Below are 24,026 nucleotides of genomic sequence, written 5' to 3' on the forward strand. Positions count from 1 at the left end.
CTTGGTGAAATAGAAATTAAAGTAATATTCTTTTCCATGTGTGAGGAATTTTCAGATCTGAAATTACGTTATTTGAAGGGATGCTAAAAATCCCAGAGTATTATTGGTAATTACAATAATTGGTAATTACTGGTTACAATTGGAATTGAGGGTGGGTAGTTCTCCCTAGTCAGCCTGGACAATTGGCCCTGGGGGCTTGGAATTATTTTATAGCTCCTAAGCGTTGAGGTATGTCCCCAGAGACCCCTTTCCTGGCCTGGAGGGCTTCCCCCTGGTGAGCTGAGTCAGGTAGCACCTGCACGGCAGTTTGATTCACAGTCTCCAGAGTGCTTCCACTTCCATGATCCGTAGACAGCTGCACTACAAGGTGGCAGTTCAGGTGTGCATATCTTACCTTTATATCCAAGGAAACAGAGATCCCAAAGAGGTAAACTGAGAATCTCCTTTATTTCTTGCCACCCAACTCCTCAGAACACAGCCTTTCCTGGGAGAAGAGACAGGTTGTCTTGTAAGGCAGATAGATACATGGGGCTGGGGCTGGGAGAAGGGAAGTGACCAACCAGCCCTCTGCTGGCTTGTTTTTAAATTTTTTTTTTTTTTTTTTTTTTTGCGGTACGCGGGCCTCTCACTGTTGTGGCCTCTCCCGTTGCGGAGCACAGGCTCCGGACGCGCAGGCTCAGCGGCCATGGCTCACGGGCCCAGCCGCTTCACGGCATGTGGGATCTTCCCGGACCGGGGCACGAACCCGTGTCCCCTGCATCGGCAGGCGTACTCTCAACCACTGTGCCACCAGGGAAGCCCTGCTGGCTTGTTTTTTTTTTTTTTTTTTTTTTTTTTTTTTTTCTTTTTGCGGTACGTGGGCCTCTCACCGTTGTGGCCTCTCCCGTTGCGGAGCACAGGCTCCGGACGCGCAGGCCCAGCGGCCATGGCTCACGGGCCCAGCCGCTCCGCGGCATATGGGATCCTCCCAGACCGGGGCACGAACCCGTATCCCCTGCATCGGCAGGCGGACTCTTAACCACTGCGCCACCAGGGAGGCCCCTGGCTTGTTTTTAAACCCTGTTTTTTCTCCCCAGTTCTTGCCCTGGTGGAGCTACTGGACTAGAGGGTTGTTTTCTGATTGGTTACATAAGGCAAAGCATGGCTTCCTGTCTTCTGGGAGCAGGAGGGGCCCACCTCCTCTAGTTTCCACCCAGGGAGAGCGAGCAAAACAAAACTGTCCCAGGCAAGGGCCAGCCAGCCAGATGAGAACCTGGTAGGGTGATCTCTCCCAGGTTAGGAGAATGTGACCTGAATTGGGAACTCTGCCTTCTGCCCACCCCTAGTCAGTTCCTGTGCCCATAAGGCCAGAGGCCTCACACAGCTGCGGAAAGAAGAGTGGAATCTCCACACTTAACATTCTTGGAGGTTTTGTCTTTCCCGTGACCAAGTCCTTTCTGGCTGGGGGTTGGAGGGAGTGCACATTCCCATGTGGGCTGCTCAGAGCGCTGTCCCTCAGCCCACCTGAGGTGGCCCATCTCCAACCACCTGCCAGGCCTCAGCGGGCCCCTCACCCCCTTGGCGAACCCTATAAGGGTTACCAGGCAGCCTGCATGTGGCCCAGTCGGCTTGGTCTTTGGTATGACCAGCACTTCCTGTCACCACTGCCCTCCACAGTCGTGGTCAAGATGTCAGATCCTGGCAGATGTGGGTGCAGAGCTTCAATCTCTTCATGTCCAGGGCTCTGAGAAGTGCCACCTGCATTTAAAGGTCCGACCCACTTTAGTCATGTGCCTAAACTAGGCAGGCACATGCTGTGAGCTTGAAAGAAAGGGAGCAGAAGGAAATACGGTAATCCCCCCAGCAAGTTGGGTTCTGGTCCTCTTGGGAGTCCACAGTTGGCACTTACTCTGCGTCAATTCTAAGAAAGTGGCCAGGCAGTGTCCATGGTGAGCCTGGGTGACTCATACAGACTCACTGCACTTAACCCAGCCCTCCTTTCACGAGGGCACTCCAGGGGCCTACTGTGTATGAGCCCATCTCATTGAAGTCCACCCACAAGGCCCTTTACTTGGTACTTTAGCTGGACTTGAATGTGTAAATTTCAACACTGCCTTTGTGTAAAGGTGTATAATCCAAGTTATTCACAAACTCTAGTTTATTGAAAGGCTCCTTTTCGTTATCGTTTAAGCTGGATTTAAATGAACCTGTAATTAACATAACTGCCTCTTTTTAATGGCGTAGTCTAAGACGTTCATGGATTCCAACGGACCACCCCTCCTCTTCCCAGTGGCCATGCCTCACCACCACGCTACTGAAAGTGAGGGACTCTTGCTGTGCTAAGCGACACTTCTAGTTAGGACCTTATGGGGATTGGCTGGGATAAGAAGTAGGAAATATACTCCCTCCTCTTATAAGTCTAGCTGAATGAAAGGAGACCAGAGAAACAGGGAGGAAGGGTTAAAGGTGAAAAATGCTGTGGGGTCTAAAAGATATTTCTGTGCAGGTCTGGTTGTAATTGTTTGGACTTGCCTTAAAGTATTGGGAAGAGGTCCAGAGCTGGAGGGACAGTGTAGAGGAAGAAGGGTGGAACCAGTGGTGTTTTCCAAAGCTGTGGCTTTAACCATCATAGATTCTGCACTGGCAACTGTGATGAGAAGGGACTGCAGATCCCTGTTGCTATGGTTTCCTGAAATAGCCTCATCTCCCAGGAGAACACCCAGCCTTCCTCTTCTGTTCCCGATGGACTGCTGGGGACTAGGACAGGAAGAGCAGGGCTCTGGGATGCATCCTGCACCTCTGGGGGCTGAACTGGCTGTGTGAGGGAGAAGGGGTTCATTTACAGCCAGCAGGAAAGATCTCCCAGATTAGGATTAGCAAGAGCTGAGTGGCTTCAGCAGGCTGAGGGTGACAGTCTGGGACCCCAGAAGTTTTATCTTAACTGCAGGGGCTGTGAGGTGTCCTGTTGGCTTGTCTGGGGCTCTGCTCACCTCCGGGCAGGTTCTCTCGGAGCTGCTGAGGCTGACACTGGTGGGTGGGGCAGCTCCAGCCTCAGCTCCCGGAGGGAAGAAGACAAGGTTTACAAACTGGGGCTTCCTCCCAGCCCACACAGCTGAGCTGGGGAGACTTTATTCATTTCAAGGAAAAAGTGAGAACAGGAATGAGACGCAGTGTAAAAGTCAAAGGGGGAGGGGCAACACTGATATGAGAAGAAGAGGGGGAACAAAGTCCAGTACAACATGGCAGCCAACACAGAGCTCGAGGGAGGGGCCGTCCACCATCACTAGGCCCCAGGCCAAGCGCACCCGATTTCTTCTCTCATCCGACTTGAAGAAAAAGGGAAACTTGGGACTCTGGAGCACCAAGATGGGGCGAGCGGGTCAGTACTGATGGACTTGGAGCTAGCACCGTGGCAGCGCTGCCCGGCCGGGGGCAGACCTCCCCTCCCACCCCACGCTCCCCCAGAGGACCTCCCTGCCCTTCACACTGGTTTCTCAGTGGAGCAAGGGAAGTGGGGATTTCAACACAGCCCGCTTCTGGCACACACAACGCGGTCGATAACGCCGGGCCCAGCTCACACCTCCCTGTACTCGGACGCCGGGGGACGGTGCCTGGGGAAGCCGCTGTAGCTAAGCCGGAAACCACCCAGGCAGGAGACCGAGGCACGCACGGGCACACAGGCCTCTGGGTGCCACCAGCCAGAATTAGACCCCGTCCCTGGGCCGGGAAGTCCAGTCCGAGCTGGAAGCGGTGGGGGGCATAAGATGACAGAGCGGGCCAGAAACCAGATACGGTCAACCTCCAGGCTCCTTCTGCTGCTCAGAACCCCGGCCCTAGGCTTCATCATGGCACCTGGGGGCCGGGGGCGCCGCTCTCCCCACTTGGCCACGCCTAGGAAGGATGGGGTGGCTGGCGAGATGGGCAAGGGGACCATGACTGTAATGAGGCCACGGGAGGGAGGACTGGCAGGTAGGTGGGTGGGAAGGCTTGAAACCCAGTTTCCCAGTGTTCCGACCCGGCACCCAGCACAGAGCAAAGGCAGCCAGGCCTTGGGAAGCAATCACTGCCCGCCCTTGCTGACCCCCCTTCATCAAGCAGCTTTCTCTGCCCTCCCCTTGACCCCTCCCCAGCCAGCAGCCCCTACCCCCGAGGAACCCACGCTGAGAGCTGGAAGGCAGTCCTGAGTCGGCAGGAGCTAGGCCCGGTCCCTCACAGGAATTGAGATGAGGTGATGCTGAGGATGGTGACTAAGGCCCTGAAGTCCCTGCCTCTGCCTCCCCAGAAACTGCAGCCAGGCCAGCCCTGGGGAGCACAGCCTGTGTAAACACGCCCAGGAGGGGAGGAGGGGTTGCTACATCTGTGAAACTGTTAAATTAAAAAGCACCGCTGTATCCTGTGGGTGTCCACAGGCCCGAGGTCTGAGCGAGGAAGGGGGAGTGCTAGGGGGTTATCAGCTGTGGGTGGTCGGCTCCCTCCCTGGAAGACAGCAGTAGGGGTTGGGGCTTCGTCCTGCTTCCTTCTCCCCAAAGGGCTCGGGAAGGAGCCAGAGGGTCAGAGCACCCTGCTGGGCTCCCATGCCAGAAGCGGCTCCCTCACGTCTCACCCTCAAGCCCTGTGGTCCACAGGGGCATCTGGGGTGTCTGCCAATGAGCGGCCTGCACAAGGCACCCACATCCAGACCCACAAAAGGCCTCACTTTCAGCCTCACGCATCCCAAACGGATCCATCTCTGCCTCAGGCGAATGTGTGAACGTGGGGACCCACCACCCCTCTCCCTGAAAACTGGGATGGGATGGGATAGTGAGTTAGAGCTCACAGTGGCCCTCCGATTGGTCTGGCTGGGGTGTAGCCCAGGGGACAGGTTAGGCACCTCCCCAGGGCCCAGTGACCCATGAGAAACCCAGGGGACTGAGCAGCCAGCTTCCCTGTTGGGCCTGGCTCTGGGCCAAGAGCTGCTGGTGTGAAGAGCTGCTAGCCTGGTGCCTTCCCTGGCGGGCACTTGCGTCAGCAAACACATCCTGTCTCCCTCTCTCCCTTTCTTTGCTTCTCAGGCACAATCCATCTCCCTGGCAGGCTGAGAATTGCACTATTTCTATTCCACTCCACCCCCTCTGGTGTCTCAGCAACTGCGGGGAGTTCCTCGTGTGTCTCTGGTCAGCAGGGAGAGCGAACATGAACGTGGGGTAGCTGCCCTCTCTGAGCAGCATCAGCAGCAAGCACACTGCCCTGGCCCGGCCTGCTCTGGGAGGCCTACAACTTTCCACGCTTTCCACCTCAAAGTACCTTGGTGGACCTCTCCCCAGCCCAAGCCCTCTCTACTTCAGAGATTACAAACCAGCATTCTTTTTCACGTTGGGCTTTACAATTTTCTGAACTGACTGCCAACATTTAAAAATCAGCATATTTCACATAAAAACTCAGAGTTCTGGCCTCTCAACAAAAAAAAATCAGGCAATCTGATACTGCAGGGCCTGCGCTCAGAATGGCTGAGCAACAGCGGCTGCTTTAATGGGGTATGTCTTCTTTTAATTTGCCACAATCCCCACCCAGCCCTGCAGCCCTCCTTTTAGTCATCTGCCTGGCCCCGCAGGCATTTGAGTTTACAACTCTGGCTCTGGTCCTCCCTCTCCTAGGCCCCCAGCCCCGCTGTAGCCTTACTGCCAGCTGCCCCTGGCTGAATCATAGCCTCTCAGTATTAAGAAACCTTAACGGTCATCTCATCCAGTTATCCTTCCGTAACCTAAATCCTTTCTATAGCTTTCAAGGTGACAAGCAGCCATCTAGTCTTTGCTTGAATACCTCCAGCAATAGGGAACTCACTACTCCCCAAGGCCGCCTGATTCTACACTCTCCCCAACATTCTTTTCTCACTTACATTCCCCAGTTCTCGGGCCCTGCCTCTCCTTAGTGGCCGCACTGCCCCCTTGACCTACACCTCTTTGTTACTTGGGCCTCCAGAACCTTCCCGCAGGTCCTCCAACCTCTCTCCACAACCTCTCACTTGCCCGCCAGGTATCTCACACCTGCCAGGCAGGCTGTGCAGACTCCAGCAGCTCAGGTTCTTCCCTGATGAGCTGCCTCACACAACAGGCCTGATCATCACTGGACCCTTCACACCTACCCAGGCTGCTGAGTGAGGGGAGGTAGGGCTGGGACACAGGCAGCCTGATCCGGTCTTCATTTCCCCAGCAAGGGCTAAGGTAATAGGAAGGGGGAGCAGTCCCTGGGGACTACCTACCAGGGGGACAGACCTGGGCCTGAGTGTCCCACCCCATCCCCAGCCATGGTTCCTGGACCCACCAGGTCTATTCAGTCCCCACAGTCATGCTGAGCCCAGTGCATATCTGGGCCCTTGGCAGAGCCCAGCCCCTCTGCAGGGAGGCCCCGGCTTCAGCAACAGGCAGAGCTGGGCTGAGCAAGGAGGCCAGGTAGGGGTCTGGGAACCCTTCCCCCAGTGGTTCTCTCCTGGGCTCTCGTCCAGCCCTTGCCAGCACGGGCCCTGCCATGAGGCAATGTCAGCCCACAGAGCACTGCTCATGGGGCTGCAAGGGCCCGAGGACCCTCCTGAGCCACAGGCTCTGGCTCTTGGCGCAGATGTGGCCTGTGCTAAGCGCCTGATATGGGCCATACAGCCCTTTCTCAGGGTGGTTCCTACCCTGCTTTCCTTTCCCTGGGTGAAGATTCTGCCAGGGCAGACAGGACTGGAGAAACATCCCTCCCCCCGTCCTGCCACAGGCCTAGCAGAGCTGGGAGGTTTCCCATAGATGGAATGGACCCAAATCCCAGAGAGACCTTGGGGCAGGGGTACCGGCAGAGCCAGCAACCCCTCCTCACCCAGCCCTGTGGCGCTTAGATCCTCTGAGCACTGGCCTTCCAGCCACTGGCAGATCCATTAGTTTTAAGTTTTTTCCCAAATACCTTAAATTTCAGTTGTTGAGTTAAAAACTCAAAATTAAACTCTTCACTGCCTCGTGGTCCAAAGTTAGGGGGGCTTGGCCCAGCGGGAGGGGCAGCATCTTGGGTGGCTGAGCTGGGACACGCTCTTCCCGCTGGCCCCTCACCCTGCCCCATCATCAGCCCCACCTTCCCCAGGAGCGAGGCCGGTTCTGGCAGGCAGATGCTGGCCCCCAGAAGTGGGTGCGGCTGGGGCACTGCCGCCTGCCTCACACCCGGATCTGGTACCCATTGAGGTCTGGCATGGCTTTGGGCTCCGAAGGCTTCTTCTCACCAGAAGGCCTGCAGGGAGGAGAGAGCAGAGGAGGGGGGAGGGGGGAGTGGCCCGTCAGGGAGGTGCGGGAGCAGGGAGCAAGGGGTGGCTGCCCCTGCTGGCTCCACCCCTCCCCAGTCTCCAAGGTGTCCCAAAGGAATCGATAGAGCCCCTGCGGAAGTGTGCTTCTGGAGCGCCCACACGCCTTGCTGTCCTGAGTGTGGTCCCTGCGCTCTCTTGCAGGGTACTGCTTTTCACGGAGGTCAGCAATTCCAGCTGCAGTTAAGTAAGAAAGTAATAGTGTAATGCGTTGGTGTCTGTGAGGGGGATCTGTCCTCTCTGAAAGCCTCCTAGGTCAAAGTGAAGGATGCTGGATATTGGAGGTCAGCTTGGCGCCCCTTACACCAGAGAGGTGCTTCCAGAATGATGACATTTAAAGCAAGAGCCAGGCCGATGTGTAGGAGACAAATCTGATGAGGCAGCCTGGTGTCTTAACGGGATGTTTCTGCGATCTAGTTACAGGCAGGAACCACAGACTCACAGGGGCAAAAGTTTCGTCCAAAGCCAGCCACCAGCTGCCATCTGACGTCAGACCTTTTCCAGTGATATTGCCGGAAGGACTCACTGTAGGCAGGGCCCCGCCCCTTCTACCCTCCCTCCCACAGAGCCCATTCTGCCGCTGGCCTCCAGCCTTCCCTGTGGGTCTCCGGCTTGGCATCTGGGCCCTGCATAGGATGACCAGTGGGCCAGCAATGTCTTCTCTCGAGAAATGGGATTGCATTGCCGCCATATCAACACACAAACAAACACACCATCCCAAGTTCCCTCCAGCAGAGGCAAAACAGAGAAAGGTGAGAAAGAGAAGAGGTGGGGGAAGAACAGAGGGATCTGGAAGATGAGAAGGACGGAAAACGCCTTTTGCTGTCTCCCCAGCCCCCCACCCAAGGCGAAACCCTTTTCTCACCGCCTTTCACTGCGGCTGTTCCTGCGGTGGGGGCTAGACTGGCCCCGCTGTGGGGAGGACACATCCTTCTTGCGGTCCTTGGTGGGGGAGGAAGGGCCAGTCCCTTTGCCAATCTTGGTGGGAAGGAAGAAACAAACACTCATTCCAGGACTGCCCCAGAGCCTGTCCTGCCCGGCAGGAGCCACAAGCCCCAAAGCTGCCCTGGGCGGGGCCCAGGAAGCCTCAAGCCATGCTCTGCCCTCTCAGGGTCTTCCCAAACCTGTTTCCCAGGCACTAAAACTGCCAGGGCAGTGGTTCCACAGCAGGGCTGCCTAATCTCTGTTGGCCCCTGAAATAGTAAGGATATGGGTGGAAGTTACTGAGGGTTCATGGTGGCCCTTGAGAAAAGGGCTATTTACCCATGCCAGGTAGATGTGCTGGCTGGGGAAACAGCCCATGTCTGAGCTTTGGGCTGGGATCCTACCAGCCCCAAGGATGACACTGGTTATCTCGAGTCAATCAGAAGTTCAGACTAGCAGCTATATCTCTGATTAAGAAAAAAATGAGAAAAGCAAGTGAATTTATGCAGCACTGTCCGTTTGACCTGAATTTTCAAAACCTGGGGTATACGGGAGGGGTACTGGAAGGGGGCAAATAACATGGGAAGTGCACAGCACCAAACAGATTGGGAAACACAGCACGAAAAACTAGGTAATAGTGCCTCCAACCCTAGATCCAACCTGCTCCCCTGAAGATGCAGTAACACTCCAGCAGCTGGGCACCCAGAGCTCTGCAGGAGAAGACCAGGGGAGGACCAGCTCAGGAGGGGAAGAGGGCAGCCCCTGAAAGCGGCAGGGTCAACTATAGCCCGCTTCTGCCCTGGGGAAGGCACTGTTGCCCCACGGTCTTGGCCTAGGGGCTGGCTGTCGGGGCAGGGCAGCCTTATCTCTGCCGCATCCCCGCTGGGACACCAGAAAGCACCTGTGATATGCCTGGGTTCCCCATCTGGAGACTGAGCCCCAGTCCCATCTGCCTCCCACAGCCTGCGAGCAAGTCTCTAGGCTGCCCACACCTCACTTCCTTACCCTGAAAAGGGAGCACCCACCGCTGCCCTCCAGGCGTTTTGGGGAGCAGCAGTGGATGCAAAAGTGCCACAGTCATGGCTGCGGCCCCAGGCTACCCGGAGGGGCAGCGCACAGGGCTGCATGACTGGGCAATGGGGACAGGCTGGCAGGCCCCAGAGGAGGCACCCCCATACATGAGAAACCAGGGAGAGGCCAAGATTTTGCTCACCTGTACGGCTCTGGGGGCCAACTCCTCAGCAGCTCAGCCCGACTACTTCTGGGTAGAGCAGCCCCTCCCCCTCCTCCAAGACCCCTGCTCAGTGGGTGTGGGAAAGCGGGAGAAGGGACCACCCCTCCTTGTGTCCTCACAGTCTGAACCTCCTCCTTTTTCTGACTTCCTCCTAGCCCTTCACTGGGGCTAGGGGTCAAGAGTCAGGATGCACGGGGGTGATGGCAGCTGCTGCCCACCCCACACTACCATTCCCTCCAGACAGGCCATGATTTCCCTCCAGTCCTGACGCACAGCCCCCTCCACCTGGCCTGTGGCACCCCTGCCCTCCTCCACGTGCTCAAACCCGCCTCGTCTGCTGCCCCCTCCAGAGCCTCCCCTGGCCTGCTCACGGGAGGGGGCTGCCTCATGGATAACGACCTTTGAGCAAAGCCCGGAAACTTCTCCCCCTCATCTCCCTTAATCCTGACACCACCTCTGCTGGGGCGGGGGCGGGGGGACAGGGGAGGAGGGAGGGGGCTTCCCTGGAAGAGCGACCCGCTAGGAAGCGGCAGTCCTTCCGTCTCCACCCCTGCCGGCGCCTGGATGCTCACGCCCCTGGACGCCCCTGGACGCTCGCGGGCGGGGCGGCCGCACACACGGACCTTGAGCCGCATGTCGCGGGCGTGCCGCTCCAGCTCCTTGCGGAAGTCCTCGCGGCCCAGCCTCTCCACGTCCAGGATCGAGTGCTTCCATTCGATCTGCTCCACGCTGTGCGGGTCGTGGGACACGCACTGGCCCAGCTTCACCTTCTTCAACACGTGCCAGCAGCGGCTGTAGGCGGCCTCGTAGTCCAGCACGAGCTCGCTGAGCGTGCGGAAGGCCGGGGGCTTGTACATCAGGTCCTCGCGCCGGCTCATGCCCAGCGCCCCATAGCGGCCGCCGAAGTTCACCCCCAGCACGATGTGGCGGAAGTAGTTCCCTGAGAAGTAGGTCTTGAAGCTGATGGGGAAGCGTTCCAGGGTAGGCATGCTGTTGGTGAGGTAACTGGCCGCGCCGCCCCAGCTAAGGAAACAGCCAGGGAGAGGCCCGAGGGCCAGCGCGCAGGGGCGGGACGGGGACGGCCTCCACCCCAACCTGGGAGAGGCTAAGTGAGCGGCCCTGCATCCCAGCTCCTGGGTGCTGGCAACAGGTCTTGCTCATCTCCACTTCCTGTCGTCAGGGTTGGGCCTGGCATAAGTAGGTGCTCAATAAACTCAATCTCTATGGGTCAGGGCACTCAGTGATTACCGGCTGCTGCTATGACGTCAAGCAGGGCTCACCAAATTACACCTTAAGAGTGAGGCCGGCACTCCGAACCGCAGGGCCCTCCGGAGTCCTGGGCTGAAGGAAGGGTAAGAGGGTCCTCTGCCCATCACCCCGTCTCCCTCTCTCCTCCCGTCAGTCACACAGCCCTCCTCACCTCTACCTTGCCTCTCACACTGTCTTTCTCTCACACACACTTCCTCACAGATGCACTGACAATCCTGTTCCCTCTGTCTCCACCCCCCTCGCACAGACATACTGCCTGTTGCTCTTCAAATAAAACCAAGCTTGCCCCCGTGGCCTGGGAGGCCGAGAGCCTGGTCCAGCGGCCCGCTGCAACCTCCACGGGGGACCTTCTGCGCCAGCTCTTTCCTCTAGCTGTCCCCTCCACCCCCCGCTGCAGCTGCCAGCTCCTCCTCAGGCCTCAGGCTTGGCCAGCACCGCGGACCTCCCTTTCTAAAGCAAGTCTGCTCTACGTATTTTCCCCACAGCACCTCACCACAATCTGTAATTATTTTTCTTACTTCTTGGTTTACTTGCTTATTTTTTGTCTCCCCGACTAGAATGTAATCTTCTGAGAATGGGGACCTTGTCTGTCACGTTCCTTGCTGTATCTCTGGGGCCCAGCACAGAGGTGGGCACGTAACAGTCACTCAAAACTCTTCTTGAACAAACGGGTAGAATGAGATAAACAGGATAAAAGCTTGGAGGAGGAGACCACGGAGACACTGCATCCAGCGTCCTACATGCACCCGCTCATTCAACTGTCCTGACAAACTTGCGGGATGGGACTGCCATCGTCCCCTTCTGCAGAGGAGGACTCCGAGGCTCAGAGACGTTAAGGAACTTGCTCGGCGTCACACAGTGAGGATGCGGCAGAGCCAGGATTCAGGTCCGGGTTGGCCTGACCCCGAAGTCTGTTCTCTCAGTCACCGCGATGCTTACGGAGCCCGACTCCTTGCAAGCGAGTGACTGGGGACACAGATGAGCAAGGCGCAGGCTCAGTGTGCAGCGAGGTTGAGGCCCAGGGACAAACCCAATACAGCGCTCACCGCGTGTGTAGGGGGTGCCCATGGTGATCCTGTGGGGACAGCGGGGAGGGGTCCCCCCAGATGGGGGCTGCTCCTGGTTTCTTCCCGCCTACATACGAGCCAGCAGGTAACCCCTGAAAAGCCTGCAGGACCACGTGATCCCGTCTGGACCAGCTTCTCTATGTGCTCAGGGGGAGGAGAACTGAGTCTCCCTCTTACGATGGGTTGGGAACCTCCACGTTGGTGTGTGGCTCTGAAGGGGTTGCTGGCAGCAGCCTGGAGTTCCTGGGCTGGCCTCACACTCGTCCCAGCAAAGAACCCTTTGGACAGGGCTGTGCTCATGGGGCTCTTTGGTCCACAGAGGACTGCCACAGTAGGGTTAGCTCTGAGGACCCCTCAGGGAGGGGGACCGGGGGGCACCCCTTCAGTGCCTTCACATAGTTTAAGGCAGGTATGCCTACGGGGGTGGGGAGTGTCCCCCTCAGACCACAGTCCTCCTCAAAGAAGCTGTGCTCCTGGCCTTTGACCGGCGTCTTCTCCTCCATGACCTGCCCTAGTGAGTGGACTCCTCCGTCCCATTAGGCACCTGCCGCCTTGCCCTGCTCAGCACAGAGCCAGGTGCCTGCACCAGGAGTGGCAAACAGAATATTTAAAAGCCTTGGTAGGTACAGGAAAGAGGGTGATGTGAGGGGTGGGCAGAGATGGATCGAGATTGGCCTTCAGTTGGTAAAACTGAGTAATGGGCACATGGGTTCCATTACATTAATTAATTACATTCCATTACATTAATCTATGTTTATACAAGGTTAAGATTTTCTGCAACAAAAACAAAACAGGGTAGGGCTCAGGCAGGGTCCACTTATGACAGAGAACTGGCCATAAACACCTGTCTCCTTACTTTGCTCTAACTAGGGATATTGGGGGGCTTATAGCTGGTAACCCAGCTATAGGTCCCAGTTCTACCCTTTGGGTGGGGGAGACTGAGAAACCCTGTTTGCTTTTTTTTTAAATAGGCAGTTTTATATCAAAGATCCCATCCATCATCTCCACAAATTAACATGTCCTGGAAATGCCAACCTTTGGGCATCCAACCTGCTTCTTCCAGACTCTGGTTCTGGGAAATAGCACAACAGCCTTATGAAACAATGTGCCCTGATTTGTGCTTTGGAGAACAGGGTCACCGCGGCCACGACTCAAAAAAGCTGCCCAGTAAGCCTCGGAAGTTAGCAACTGAGGTGCAAGGGACTGAGTCCCCCTCGAGCTCGTTCACTTTGGGCCAAGTTCATGACTGCTGGGAGAGGGAGCTGGGAGGGCCCTGGAGCTCACTCAGCCCTCCCCTTCCAGAGGACGAAGCTGGCCCAGAGGTGCTGAGCACGTGCCTACCCCCACCCAGGCCTCTCAGAGGAAGGATACATTCCCAGGATCACGGCTTCCAGGCATTTGATTGGCAGAGCCTCTTTGGTCATTTCCTTGGCCAGGTCCATCAGCCTGGGGGGAAGGGGGGCAGAGTCGTAAGGACAGAGGCTCCTTCCGGTCCCCTCCCTTCCAAGCTGCCTCAGCTCAGGCCCAGCACCTCCCTCTCCTTCCCCTCACATCCTTCCTGAGCCTAAGCGGGTGGGAGAAGAGGCAACCGCTGAAGATAAGGAAAGAGGCCTCTTCCGCCTCCCCTCAGGCTCTGCTCCAAGACCTCTGGAGGGGAGGGTGAACGGGGGGCATGCAGTGGTAAGCAGATCTTCGACAGCCACTGGGCTAGGGGCCCTCTGTGAAGATGGTGTTTGGGGGGCCCACGGGAAAGCATGCCAAGGATGCTGGAGACCTTGGCCTTGACCTGGATCTTGTCTCTTCCACAGCACAGTGGACACCCCTGACCCAACTATGACTTCTCTGAAGAGTTTGTCATTGATTGTAACTGCTGCCCCGCAGCTGGCCAGCTGCCTGGGGCCTGGACCTGGGATCTCAGGAAGTTAGCTGCCCAGTGACTCCCCTGCCCGCTTCTTGAACTTGGAATTCAGGCCACTTTAACATAGAGTATCCCTGAAGCCTGGTTCCTCCCTCCTCACCGAATGCTGCCCTCTGGGCCTTGGAATGCAGCCTGGCCACTGGCTTTGCTGGGGAGGGTGCTGGACTCCTCCATCCCATGAGGCTGGAGCTGGGCCCACACACACAGCGGCCACAGGACAACAAGAGCAAAGCTTTGGGGTTAGGAAGGCTGCATTCCACCCTGGGGCTTGGAAAGGGGGTAATTAAGTAATTAGCTAATAAACCATTTAAAGCATTTTTTACAAGGCAGTGAACATGGACAGATTATATGTGGAACAAGACATAAAATTCACATTAATTTTAAAAGCACAGGGTTTTAGACGCCTGGACAGCTTTGGGCTGGGCCCCCAGACCAAGCTGTGGCATTCAGTCTCCACTCTGATCTGCCCTAAGGGTTTCTTCGGGGTGGATCCAGTCAGAGGTCAACACTTGGGGTGTAGAATGGGAAGTGAGAGATGCAGTGTTCTCTCCAGTGGGGTCCCTGTTGCTCAGACACTGGGCCTTGTACTAAATGACCAGAAGAGAGTCCAGTAAGGCCACTGGGGTGAGACGCAGGTCCCTGCCGTGGGGAGTGCACAGGCAGCTCCAGGGAATGGAGAGAAGGCGGAGGGCTCTCTCCTGCGAGGCCCACCTCTCTTAAAAAGAAGACGAGGCTCACACCCAGACATCTACCTGGGACTGCCCTCTGTCATCACCAAGCTGGGGGGCTGCCATCACCCTCCTGGCTCAGCATGGATATCAGGGTTCCTCATCCTCAAGGGAGCCCCGGCTGCCCGTCTTGGCCAGAGTCCCCTCTTTAGGATGTCCTAAGGAGGGCCCCACGGTGGTACTTGCCCTGCTGGCGGGCTCCCCTGGGAAGAGTCCCTGCCTGCCTCATAAGCTTCCACCCACAGGTGCCCAAGGGGCTCCAACTGGACCAGGCGCTGTTACCTTGGTGCAGAGGGACGAGGCACTCCCCACACTTACCCTGTCAGAGGTCTGCTCTTCTTAATTTCAAAGAACTGCGTCCCTGTGTGATTGTACCTGTGGGTGCCGGTTAAGGGCTTCCTGGCTTGACCTGGAAGAGGCGTGTCCCTCTGCCCTCATCCAGACCCTGGGGGTCCAGCACTCCCAGGGGTGCAGGCTGGGTAAGGACCCCACAAAATGCTTCTGTAAGGCAGCTGGGAGGATGCCCAAGACCTGACTGTCTGGAGGGAGAAGGGGACGCAGCACGCTGCTTCTCCTTGCCCCTCAGGGCCCCTCTGCATCCTTCCCTCTCTGCTCCCACCCTCGCCCTCCTAGGGAGGGAGCGGTGGGGCAAGCAGCCAGGCAGGCCAGGGCTGGGAAAGAGGCTGAGCCCTGGACAGCTCTCTGCAGCACCTCATAGTCCAACCAGTGAGAAGCAGCACGAACTGAGAGAAGGCTGGGGTGGGATTCCTGCACGACTGCGTTGCTCAGTGCTGCTCCCAAGCCAACCGCCTCCCTCTCGGGGCCCCAATGCCCCCCCGCCCCACCACGGCAAAGGAAGGGCTGGACCCAGTTTTCAGTCACCAGCCTGGCTTTTCTTCTGCTCAGGACCCGCGCCTGGTGCCTGGTCCTGCCATCTCTGACCGAATCTACAGCTAGGAGGGCGGGGGAGAGCCTAGGTCGTGTAGCTCCAGGCAGGGCACAGGGGTGGAGGGGCCCAACTCAGGGACACTGGGGAATCCTGGGCTCAGAGGAGGCTCTTCCCATGCTGGGCAACTGGCCTCCTGCCAGGGAAGAAAAAGGTGAAGTAATGGGAGAAACTTCCAAGATGGGGAAGTTACCTCCCAAACCATAAAATCCTTCTTCTCCTCCATCTACCTGCCGCCCTCCCACCACACACCCATTTTAGACCAGTTTTTAAACAGCCCCAAGGGAAATTCCCCTCTCTCCCTCTGCTGGCGCTGGATGGTCAGCACAGGAGGTATGGCCTGGTGGACCTGGACTAGGCTTCCACCGGCAGGTCGCTCAGGAGACATATACCCCATCACACAGAGGAGGAAGCAGGTGGCAGAGAGGCTGGAGTGGGTCTGGCATTTATCAAACTACCTCCAACGCCCGGGCGGACACAGGCTGTGCTTACACGACTCCGGGGCACAGAGATGCCATGGCAACGGCGCCCCTGGAGTTGTGGAGTGAGGCTGCTCTGCGAGCCCTCTCTGGCCCTGTCCGAAAACAAGCCCCACTTGGCCTTTGGACCAGCCGGACGGTGGCCGTGACCCTGACCGGGGTGGATACTGCAGCTCCCTGATGTAGCGCTGCACGGCTTCCAGGCGCTCAGGGACAGGCGTAGAGGGCTGGAACGTAGGCACACTCGGTATGGGAATCTGGGGACGGAGAAAGAGCTCTGGTCACAGAGGGATGCTCACCGTGGAGCTTCCAGCCCACCCGACACTCAGCTTAGCCCCCGGAGAAGCCGCATCCCATGGAGGGCCACCCCAGTTCTCTCCTCGGCCGAGCCTCTCTCCTCGGCAGCCCCTTCCAGAGGCTCCCGTCAGGCCCCCGCCACAGCCCTTCCTCTCCCTCCTGGCACTGGACAGCATTTCTAATTTGGAGCTTACGTCCATGTGCCAATTTTATGCTTCTTTAATGATTTCAGAAAAACACAGGTTGACTCACCTGACTCACAGGTGTTTGAATTTTAAATTTCATTAACTTCAAGGCTTAACAGGAATGTCAGTATTGGGGTGGCATTCACTCTGGGTTCAAGGGCCGGATCAAAATCGGTTTATCAGGTGTCCCTGCCCTGGGCTGGGGGAGCGGTCCGTGAGACGCGGACACACCCTCGGCAGGTGGTGTCACCCCCCCCCCCTCCATATCACAGCACAGCGACCAGGCCTTCCAGCTCCAAGCTGAGCTGTCCAGGAGCTAAGCGCAGGGGGCACGTGGTTTGGGACAGGTCTTGCCATGAAGCAGCCACTCTGAAGGGGTTCCACGGCAGCACAGGAACTCCGGTTCCCCCTTCAACAGCCCCCTGTCCTACCAGCTCCACACCTGTAATCAGCATAGGTAACCAGGGAACTGGACAGTCTTCGTCACCAGAAGAGACTTTCCAGAGCCAGACCCAGGAAGGGGAGAGGTGGGGTGTCGGGCAGGGGCCTCCTGAGGGCTGGGAACCGCCAACCTGGGCTGCCCGGATGCTGGGAGTCAGGTTAGGAGCTGTGGACCCCCAGGGCTGTCCCTCAGCAACCAAGCTGTTGCCAGGAAAGAGGCCACCACCGGGTGTACACCCCCAGGCCACCCTCTCTGGCCAGGGGAGCCCAAAGGCTGGCGGTTTGGCTGCAACAAGTCAGTGAGGCCTCAGAAGCCAAGGGAAGCATCAACCGGGTCGTCGGGGTTACGGAACGGCCTTCACTGGGTAGAAGAACCAGATTTCCAGGGCCAAGGCCCACCCCTCTGGGGTCCCCCTTGGCTACCAGCACTGCCAGCTGTGAGGTGGCCTCAGGCTCCTCACACAAAACGGTCCCACGCTCTTCCCCCCAAGGCCTCTGCCCAGCCCCCCCAGCAGGCAGGGGCTGCTGAGAGTGTCAGTGTGCACAGGTAGGGACGGGAAGGGGTAAAGCAGGGGCCCACAGGCAGGGCTGGGCTGGGGGAGTTGCTCCCTGTGGTGTGGTGAAGGCACAGCCTTTTAAATAATGTGGCTACAGCGGCTGGGGCTCTGACGTGAAGGGAAGTGACACACCAGTGATCACAGATGGCAGGGGGACACGGCACAGCCTCTAACAGACACCTACTTGCCCCAAGGGGCCGAGGCACAGAGGGGAGGCCCAGGCCAGGAGGCAGCTCTGCGTGAACTTCCTCCCCCCTCCCTGCCCGACCCCTCCTCCAGTCTGGGCAGTCCCAAGCCGATGACACCTCATGTGAAGGAAGCTACTTTCCCTTTCACACCACCCCCTGCTGCCCAAACTGTCGCCATCACTTACAATCAGCAGGGGGATAAAAGCCCCGGACGGTGGGCTCTCCCCCTGCCTGCCTGACCACCCTGTGCCAGACGGGCTCCAGAACTCTCTGAGGGCCTGGCTGGCCTCCCCGTGACAAGGATATGGGGTGGGAGAGGAATTACTGCACAATTTACTATAAACAGCATGGCACGTGGCTTCTTCAGGTGGAAGATCCATCCCAGGCACGTCATTCCCACTTCCCGTGAGGGCATCCAGTGACTTTGAGGAGCTTGGGTAGGGACTGTAAGTACACCCTCCCGGGAGACACTCCAAACAAGGAGGGCACTGTGGCCCAAGAGTCCTTTGACTAAGCTCACAGGAGCCAGCCCTGGTCCAGGGCCGGGCGGTACCCACGAGGGCATCCCCTGCCATCCAGACAGAGGACCCAGGAACTGGCGGCTCTGCAAAAACTAAACGGCTCCAAAAAAGTTAAAAAAGACCTGGGATCCATGATCAGGGGCTTAAAGGCCACCATCACTGAGGCTTAGCTGGAGGGAGCTGTCCAGCAGCTCAGTGACACATTAACTCACGTTAACCATTGCCAACAGGCCGGCACCTTTCTTCTGAATGTTCACACAAGCATACACTCATTCACTCAAAACAAACAGGCAAGATTCTGTACATCCAAATGATCAGGCCTAGAGGAGGGCTGGCAGCCAGGGTTTGCCCACAGCCCCCAACCCCAAACCAGAAGCCAGGAAATGCACCCTCACTGTTGAGTAGTGGGGTTAAGTGGGGTCACAGTGGAGGTAAGTGATATTGGCCCAGATCAATTCAGGGATGACTCCTCCTCCGCTACCAAGGCCAAGGGTTACCTTTGCTCCAGGAACCCCCTAAAGTCCTGAGTTCTATTAAGACATTTTCCCCCGGCAGAGTCCATCTCAGTCTAGAACGGAAAGGAGGCTTGGCGGAGGTGGGGCAGCCCACAGCTGAGTGTGTGGACAAGAAGTACGATAGCCTAAAGGCTGATAGAGCTGGATCTAGAACCGGTCCATCTCTGTCTAAATCCCAAGCCTGCCGTTCACTGCCTGGCAGCAAGATCCTAGTGGGTGCCATAACAGAACCAACCTCAGAGCCTAGATGAGACACTGCGTGTCCATGTCCAGGCCTTAGGACAGGGCAATCCGCCTGCCAATGCAGGGGACATGGGTTCGAGTCCTGGTCCGGGAAGATCCCACATGCCGCGGAGCAACTAAGCCCATGCGCCACAACTACTGAGCCTGTGCTCTAGAGCCCGTGAGCCACAACTCCTGAAGTCCGTGTGCCTAGAGCCTGTGATCCGCAACAAGAGAAGCCATGGCAATGAGAAGCCCGCGCACTGCAACGGAGAGTAGCCCCTGCTCACCGCAACCACAGAAAGCCCACACGCGGCAATGAAAACCCAATGCAGCCAAAGATAAATAAATGAAATAAATAAATTTATTAAAACAAAAAAAAGGTGGCGGCAGCTTGAAACATCAAGGAGACGTTCATACAACGGGGCACAAACTACTCCTGGATCTGTGATCCTTTTAGAAACTGCTGCCCTTTAACATACTGGCATCATCCTTTTAAAGGACGTTTCCCCAAAGCACCTGTGGGGTGGTCTGCTGCACCCTCACCTCCTTGCTCCATTTGCTGGGTACGTATTACATGCTCACCCATTTCACGTGCTTTATTTCATCAGTTCCTCCCAATAACCCCTCAAAAGTGGGTATTGCTATTATGCCCATTTTATATTTCACAGCTGAGGAAACTGAGGCACAAGGAGTTTGCATACCTTCCACCTACAAGTAGTTACGGGAGAACCAGGATTTGAACATGGTGGATGTGATGTTTTATCACACTACACTGCAGGGGCCCCAGACTCAACCACCTGCAGGGGCCGTACAGGTAACCACAGGAAAGCAGGCTGAGAGTGAGTGGTGGGGAACCGTGGCCACCTGGGGGAGTGGAACCAGCCCTCACCTCCAGCTGCCTGCTGCCATGTGGGATCACAGATTCTCTGTTCCCAGATCTTCTCATTTTCTGAAAAGATGCCAAAAATCTGGAGCTTGAATGTGAAATCTCCCTATTTTAAATTTTGGCTCAAGTGGTCTTTTAAAACATTATGCCAGGGCTTCCTTGGTGGCACAGTGGTTGAGAATCCGCCTGCCAATGCAGGGGACACGGGTTTGATCCCTGGTCCGGGAAGATCCCACATGCCGTGGAGCAACTAAGCCCATGTGCCACAACTACTAAGCCTGCACTTTAGAGCCTGAGAGCCACAACTACTGAGCCTGCGTGCCGCAACTACTGAAGCCCACTCACCTAGAGCCCATGCTCTGCAACAAGAGAAGCCACTGCGATGAGAAGCCCGCGCAACGCAACAAAGAGTAGCTCCTGCTCGCCGCAACTAGAGAAAGTCGGTGCGCAGCAATGAAGACCCAATGCAGCCAAAAAAACAAACCAAACCAAACCAAACCAAAACCCATTATGCCATCCCCAAACTCTTAGTCTCACCACAGTGTAACCTCTTCTGTGAATGCCTCTGTGTCAACTCCAAGGGCATGACCACTCAGGGAGGGGCCAGCCCAGCACTGGGTGCATACTGCTGGCACTCTGGGACCTGACCCCGATGCCTCCCGGCCTCCTCCACCCTGCCCAGACTCTGGGGCTCCTTCCTACTCTGGGCCGAGGTGGAGGAGGAACCCCACACACACTTTTCCTGTGGTGTGAGGAGGAGAAGTTTCAATTTTCCCAATCCTCTCACAAAATTCCTTCAGGACCTGCACACTCCTGTCAGTCATGACACCCCCCAGACACACAGACAATAGCTTCATTCCTTCATCAGTATCTTTCCTATGCACGAAGCTTGAAGATGACAAGATGACATTACCAAACCAGTTGCTAATGAGGTTGTCAATTTTTTTTTTCAGCCCCCAGGAGTTGTGACAGTTCTGCAGGGGTCCATTCACACTCTCTCTTAGCCTGACTTAGACATCAGCAGGATGGCTAGATAGCCATCTGCTAATCCCCAACTTGCTCACGTGGGAGAAGCATGTGGCTCTAGCTTCACTGGAACAAATGCTGAGTGAGATCTAGCCTCCTCTCCTGATGAAGGATGTGAAAGAGGTAATGAACATCCAGTAACCAGTACTGGTTTGAGGCTTTACAGTTTCTTAAATGCTTTAAAACATACTCTCTCATTTAAGCTTCACTACAGTCAACCCCATTCTACAGATGAGAAAACTGTGGCTCAAACAGGTTGAAGGGGCCTGCTTGAGTTCATAGCTAGGTGGGTGATCAGAACAGATGTCCATATCCTTTGACGCCACACTTCCTTTTCCAGGCATTTATCCCAAGGAAATAATCGGAGATGGACTCCCAAATTCATGTTTTAGAATGTGCAACACAGTGTTCACTTTAAGAATAAATTATCGGAAACAATGTCCAGACACAGGGAACTAGCTAAATTCTAAATTAGTACAGAAGGTGATTAGGTAGCCATTCAAAATCAAACCACATTTGATTTCCCCTGGAAATATAAGGCAGTTGCTCAACCTTCAACCTCTGAATTCAGCCTGTCCCAGAAGATAGTCTCTGATGGTTCTACCAATAACTTGGTAAAAAGAAAACAAAATAGGCCACCTGTCTCCATGTCTAATCCACATTAACTGCTGCTCCCCCTGGCCCCCTCCTCTCACCTGAGCAGGCAGGACCTGAGCCTGGGGCTCTGACCTCTGTCCAATCGGCTTTTCTTGGGGGATTTCAGGACTCTGCATTTGGGAGGGTGCTTCCTTAGTCTTAACCATAACGTTGGGGGAAAAAAAAAAAAATCAGGCACGTTTTGCCACCTAGCACTATAGGGCACAGAAAGTCTCAAGAACCCTTTCGTTCAGCAAACACTTACAAGTGCCTGTTCTGTACCAAGCACACAGGAGGTCTTGGAAAGACAAAGATGAATGAGACAGCCTCAGCCTCCACGGTGACACAACTGAAGGAAAGCCGTCATGGAGACGTTCCAGCCGTACACAGAAAAATGACTGAACTTTGCCCCTCTCCACAGGCCCTCTTCTAACTGCCCTTGAACCTCGTGTCCCCCCAAGCAAAGGCCCTGGAACCGGACGACCTGGGGGTGAGACCCAAGCTCTGCCACTTACTGGCTGTGGGGCCCCTAGTTCCTACTTGAGTTTTCAGCATTCTTGTCTGTAAAATGGGTCCCCAAACTGCACTTAATGCACAAGGCTGTTGGAGAATTCAGCGAAACAACACATGAAAATATTTTCTCAACATCTTAAACCGCGGAGCCTCCTTAGTCATTCATTCTCTCTCTGCCCACAGTTCTCTGGCTTAGCAAATAAGATGTCAGGCCACTTCAGTGTACTTGTTAGTTAATCTGCTGCTCTGCCCACAAAACATGGGCTTTTTAGAAGAGATAGAGGAGGGCCTCCTGGAAACAGGGCATGTGGACCTCACAGAACCACCTCAACAGCAATTGAGAGAAAGTTCTTCTGGACAGGTTCAACCTACCTATATTTTTGACATATTACCATGCCAGTAGTTCCCCACCCCAACACAGGAAGTGTCCCTTTGCTCTGGAAGCCCCAAGGTCACTAAGATCTTAGCTCTCCGCTCCCTTCCCACACACAAACCCCTCACCTTGGGCAGGTCCATGGCCCCACGGATCCGCTGAGCCACCTTCTCTCCATCGGGGTGGATCTTAGCCACGTGCTTCCACATCCTCTCCCAGGTGGCCTCGTCCACAGGCAGCCCACCCCGGTTGATAAAGAAGGGGATGCCTCCATCTCGAAGGTCCTCTTCCCCTTCTTCTTCTGGCTCATCATCTCTCTGGGCTGAGGCTCCTTCGCTGGTCTCCAAACGCCTGGCCCCAGAGGGGACAGCAGCGGCAGTGGGGGCCGCACCGCTGCTGCCGCCCCCGACCACCTTCTTCCCCCCTGGCATCCCCAAATCCTCGACGGGGATGGGAGGATGTCGCAGCGGACAGGGGTAAGAAAGGCGGCTCACAGGAGGCCTCCCACACACCAGCTGCAGAGATAACACATGGCCAAACAGTGCAAGGCGCCTTTAAGAAACCAGGGCGTGGCTCCCGTACAATAAAATACTACTTGATGGGGGGGAAAAAATCCGTGCCTCAACGTGAAGTGCGGGGCCGAGGGGGTTGGTTGTCCCGGATGAGCCTTAGAGGCCTTGTTCTTTATGAAAAACGGGATCTAGAGAATACATCCCAACTTGGGAGCTTTCACAAAGCACCCCCATTTGACGGCGAGAACAATAACAGACAGCAGTCTGGGCTGGCAGAGGAAAGTCGGACGGAAACTGAGGCCAGGCTGCTCAGATCTGCGGCCACGAAAGGGTCAAGGCACGAGTGCCCACGCCGACTGGGCGCCCCAGCTCCCAGTTCTGAAGGCAAGCAAATTCCTCTACAAAATATCGCACTCTCACACCTGCGCGCGCTCCGGGGTGGGGGACCGACCCGACTCCAGGCCGCGTCAGCTCCGAGCCGGGACCCCCGGACCGGAGGGAGGTGAGGGGGCGCGATTTCTCCGACGCGACGAGACTGGGAGCCAAGACTCGCAGCTGGCGGGGCGCGGGGAGGGGGCGCGCGCCGACGCGCACATTCCACGCCCGCAGCCAACTCCCCGCACAAAGTGGGCTTTGTCTCGTCCCCCTGTGCCCTCGCCCCCGGGAAGGAGCGGCGGAGCCCCCAGAAGGGGGAAGGGCGCTGCGGGGAGGAGAAGCGGGGAGCGCCAAGGCCCCGTTGGTACCCAGCCGGGCGCGTCTCAGCGGGCGGATGGTGGGCACCCGGCGCCAACCTGCGCCAGCCGAGCCATCACGGGGCACGGGTTCCGCTCCCGGGCCCGGGGCTCAGCGGGGAAGGCTCGGGCGGGGCGCAGGGTCACCGAGCGGCGGGCTGCGGCCACAGGGTCGCCGCCCTGTACTGGCTGAAGCATGGGCGGTGGCGCGGCCGGGACGGGCGAAGGATACTCCGCGGCTGTTAGCTCGGGCTCCAGCTGCGTACCCCACGCCCCCAGCTAAGGGCTGGAGGCAGGACAGCTGGGCGGGGAGAGCAAGCCCGGAGGCTCGCGCAGCCACGGCCGCGGATGAAGCTAGAGGCGAGTGACAAAGCCCCGGCGAGCGCGGGCTGCGCTAGTCCCTGGAGAGCAGCCCGCCGAGCGCGGGGTCCACGCGCAGGTCGCTGCTCCGAGACTCGTTGAAGAGCAGGCCACCGCCACCTCCGCCGCCTCAAGACCCAGCAGCTGCCGGCGGGGTCCAGTGCCGGCCTGCCGCCCACCCGGCTCGACTCCGGCCCGCGCCGCGCATGC

General features: G+C 57.0%; 1 protein-coding gene across 1 annotated transcript; it reads right to left on the reverse strand.

Moving 5' to 3' along the window:
- Positions 1-4,108: 4,108 nt before the first annotated feature.
- VASH1 (vasohibin 1) lies at positions 4,109-24,026 on the reverse strand. Its single transcript, XM_060095790.1, has 7 exons — positions 22,342-24,026; positions 16,019-16,107; positions 14,744-14,800; positions 13,151-13,225; positions 10,067-10,448; positions 8,151-8,263; positions 4,109-7,215 (listed from the first exon to the last, which is right to left on the reverse strand). The coding sequence occupies exons 1-7, from the start codon at positions 22,642-22,644 to the stop codon at positions 7,143-7,145; spliced, it is 1,092 nt and encodes a 363-aa protein (XP_059951773.1). The 5' UTR covers positions 22,645-24,026; the 3' UTR covers positions 4,109-7,142.

The sequence above is a fragment of the Mesoplodon densirostris genome, chromosome 4 (assembly GCF_025265405.1).
Source record: "Mesoplodon densirostris isolate mMesDen1 chromosome 4, mMesDen1 primary haplotype, whole genome shotgun sequence".
Lineage (NCBI taxonomy): Eukaryota > Metazoa > Chordata > Mammalia > Artiodactyla > Ziphiidae > Mesoplodon > Mesoplodon densirostris.

Bases quoted from the DNA above. Each gene is read 5' to 3' on its own strand.
- VASH1 (XM_060095790.1), bottom strand. From the start codon at position 22,644: ATGCCAGGGGGGAAGAAGGTGGTCGGGGGCGGCAGCAGCGGTGCGGCC. The intron at 14,801-16,018 runs GTATCCACCCCG...CGGCACCCACAG, and splicing joins CGCTACATCAGGGAGCTGCA to GTACAATCACACAGGGACGC. The intron at 13,226-14,743 runs GTAAGTGTGGGG...CCTTCCCCCCAG, and splicing joins AAGAGCAGACCTCTGACAGG to GCTGATGGACCTGGCCAAGG.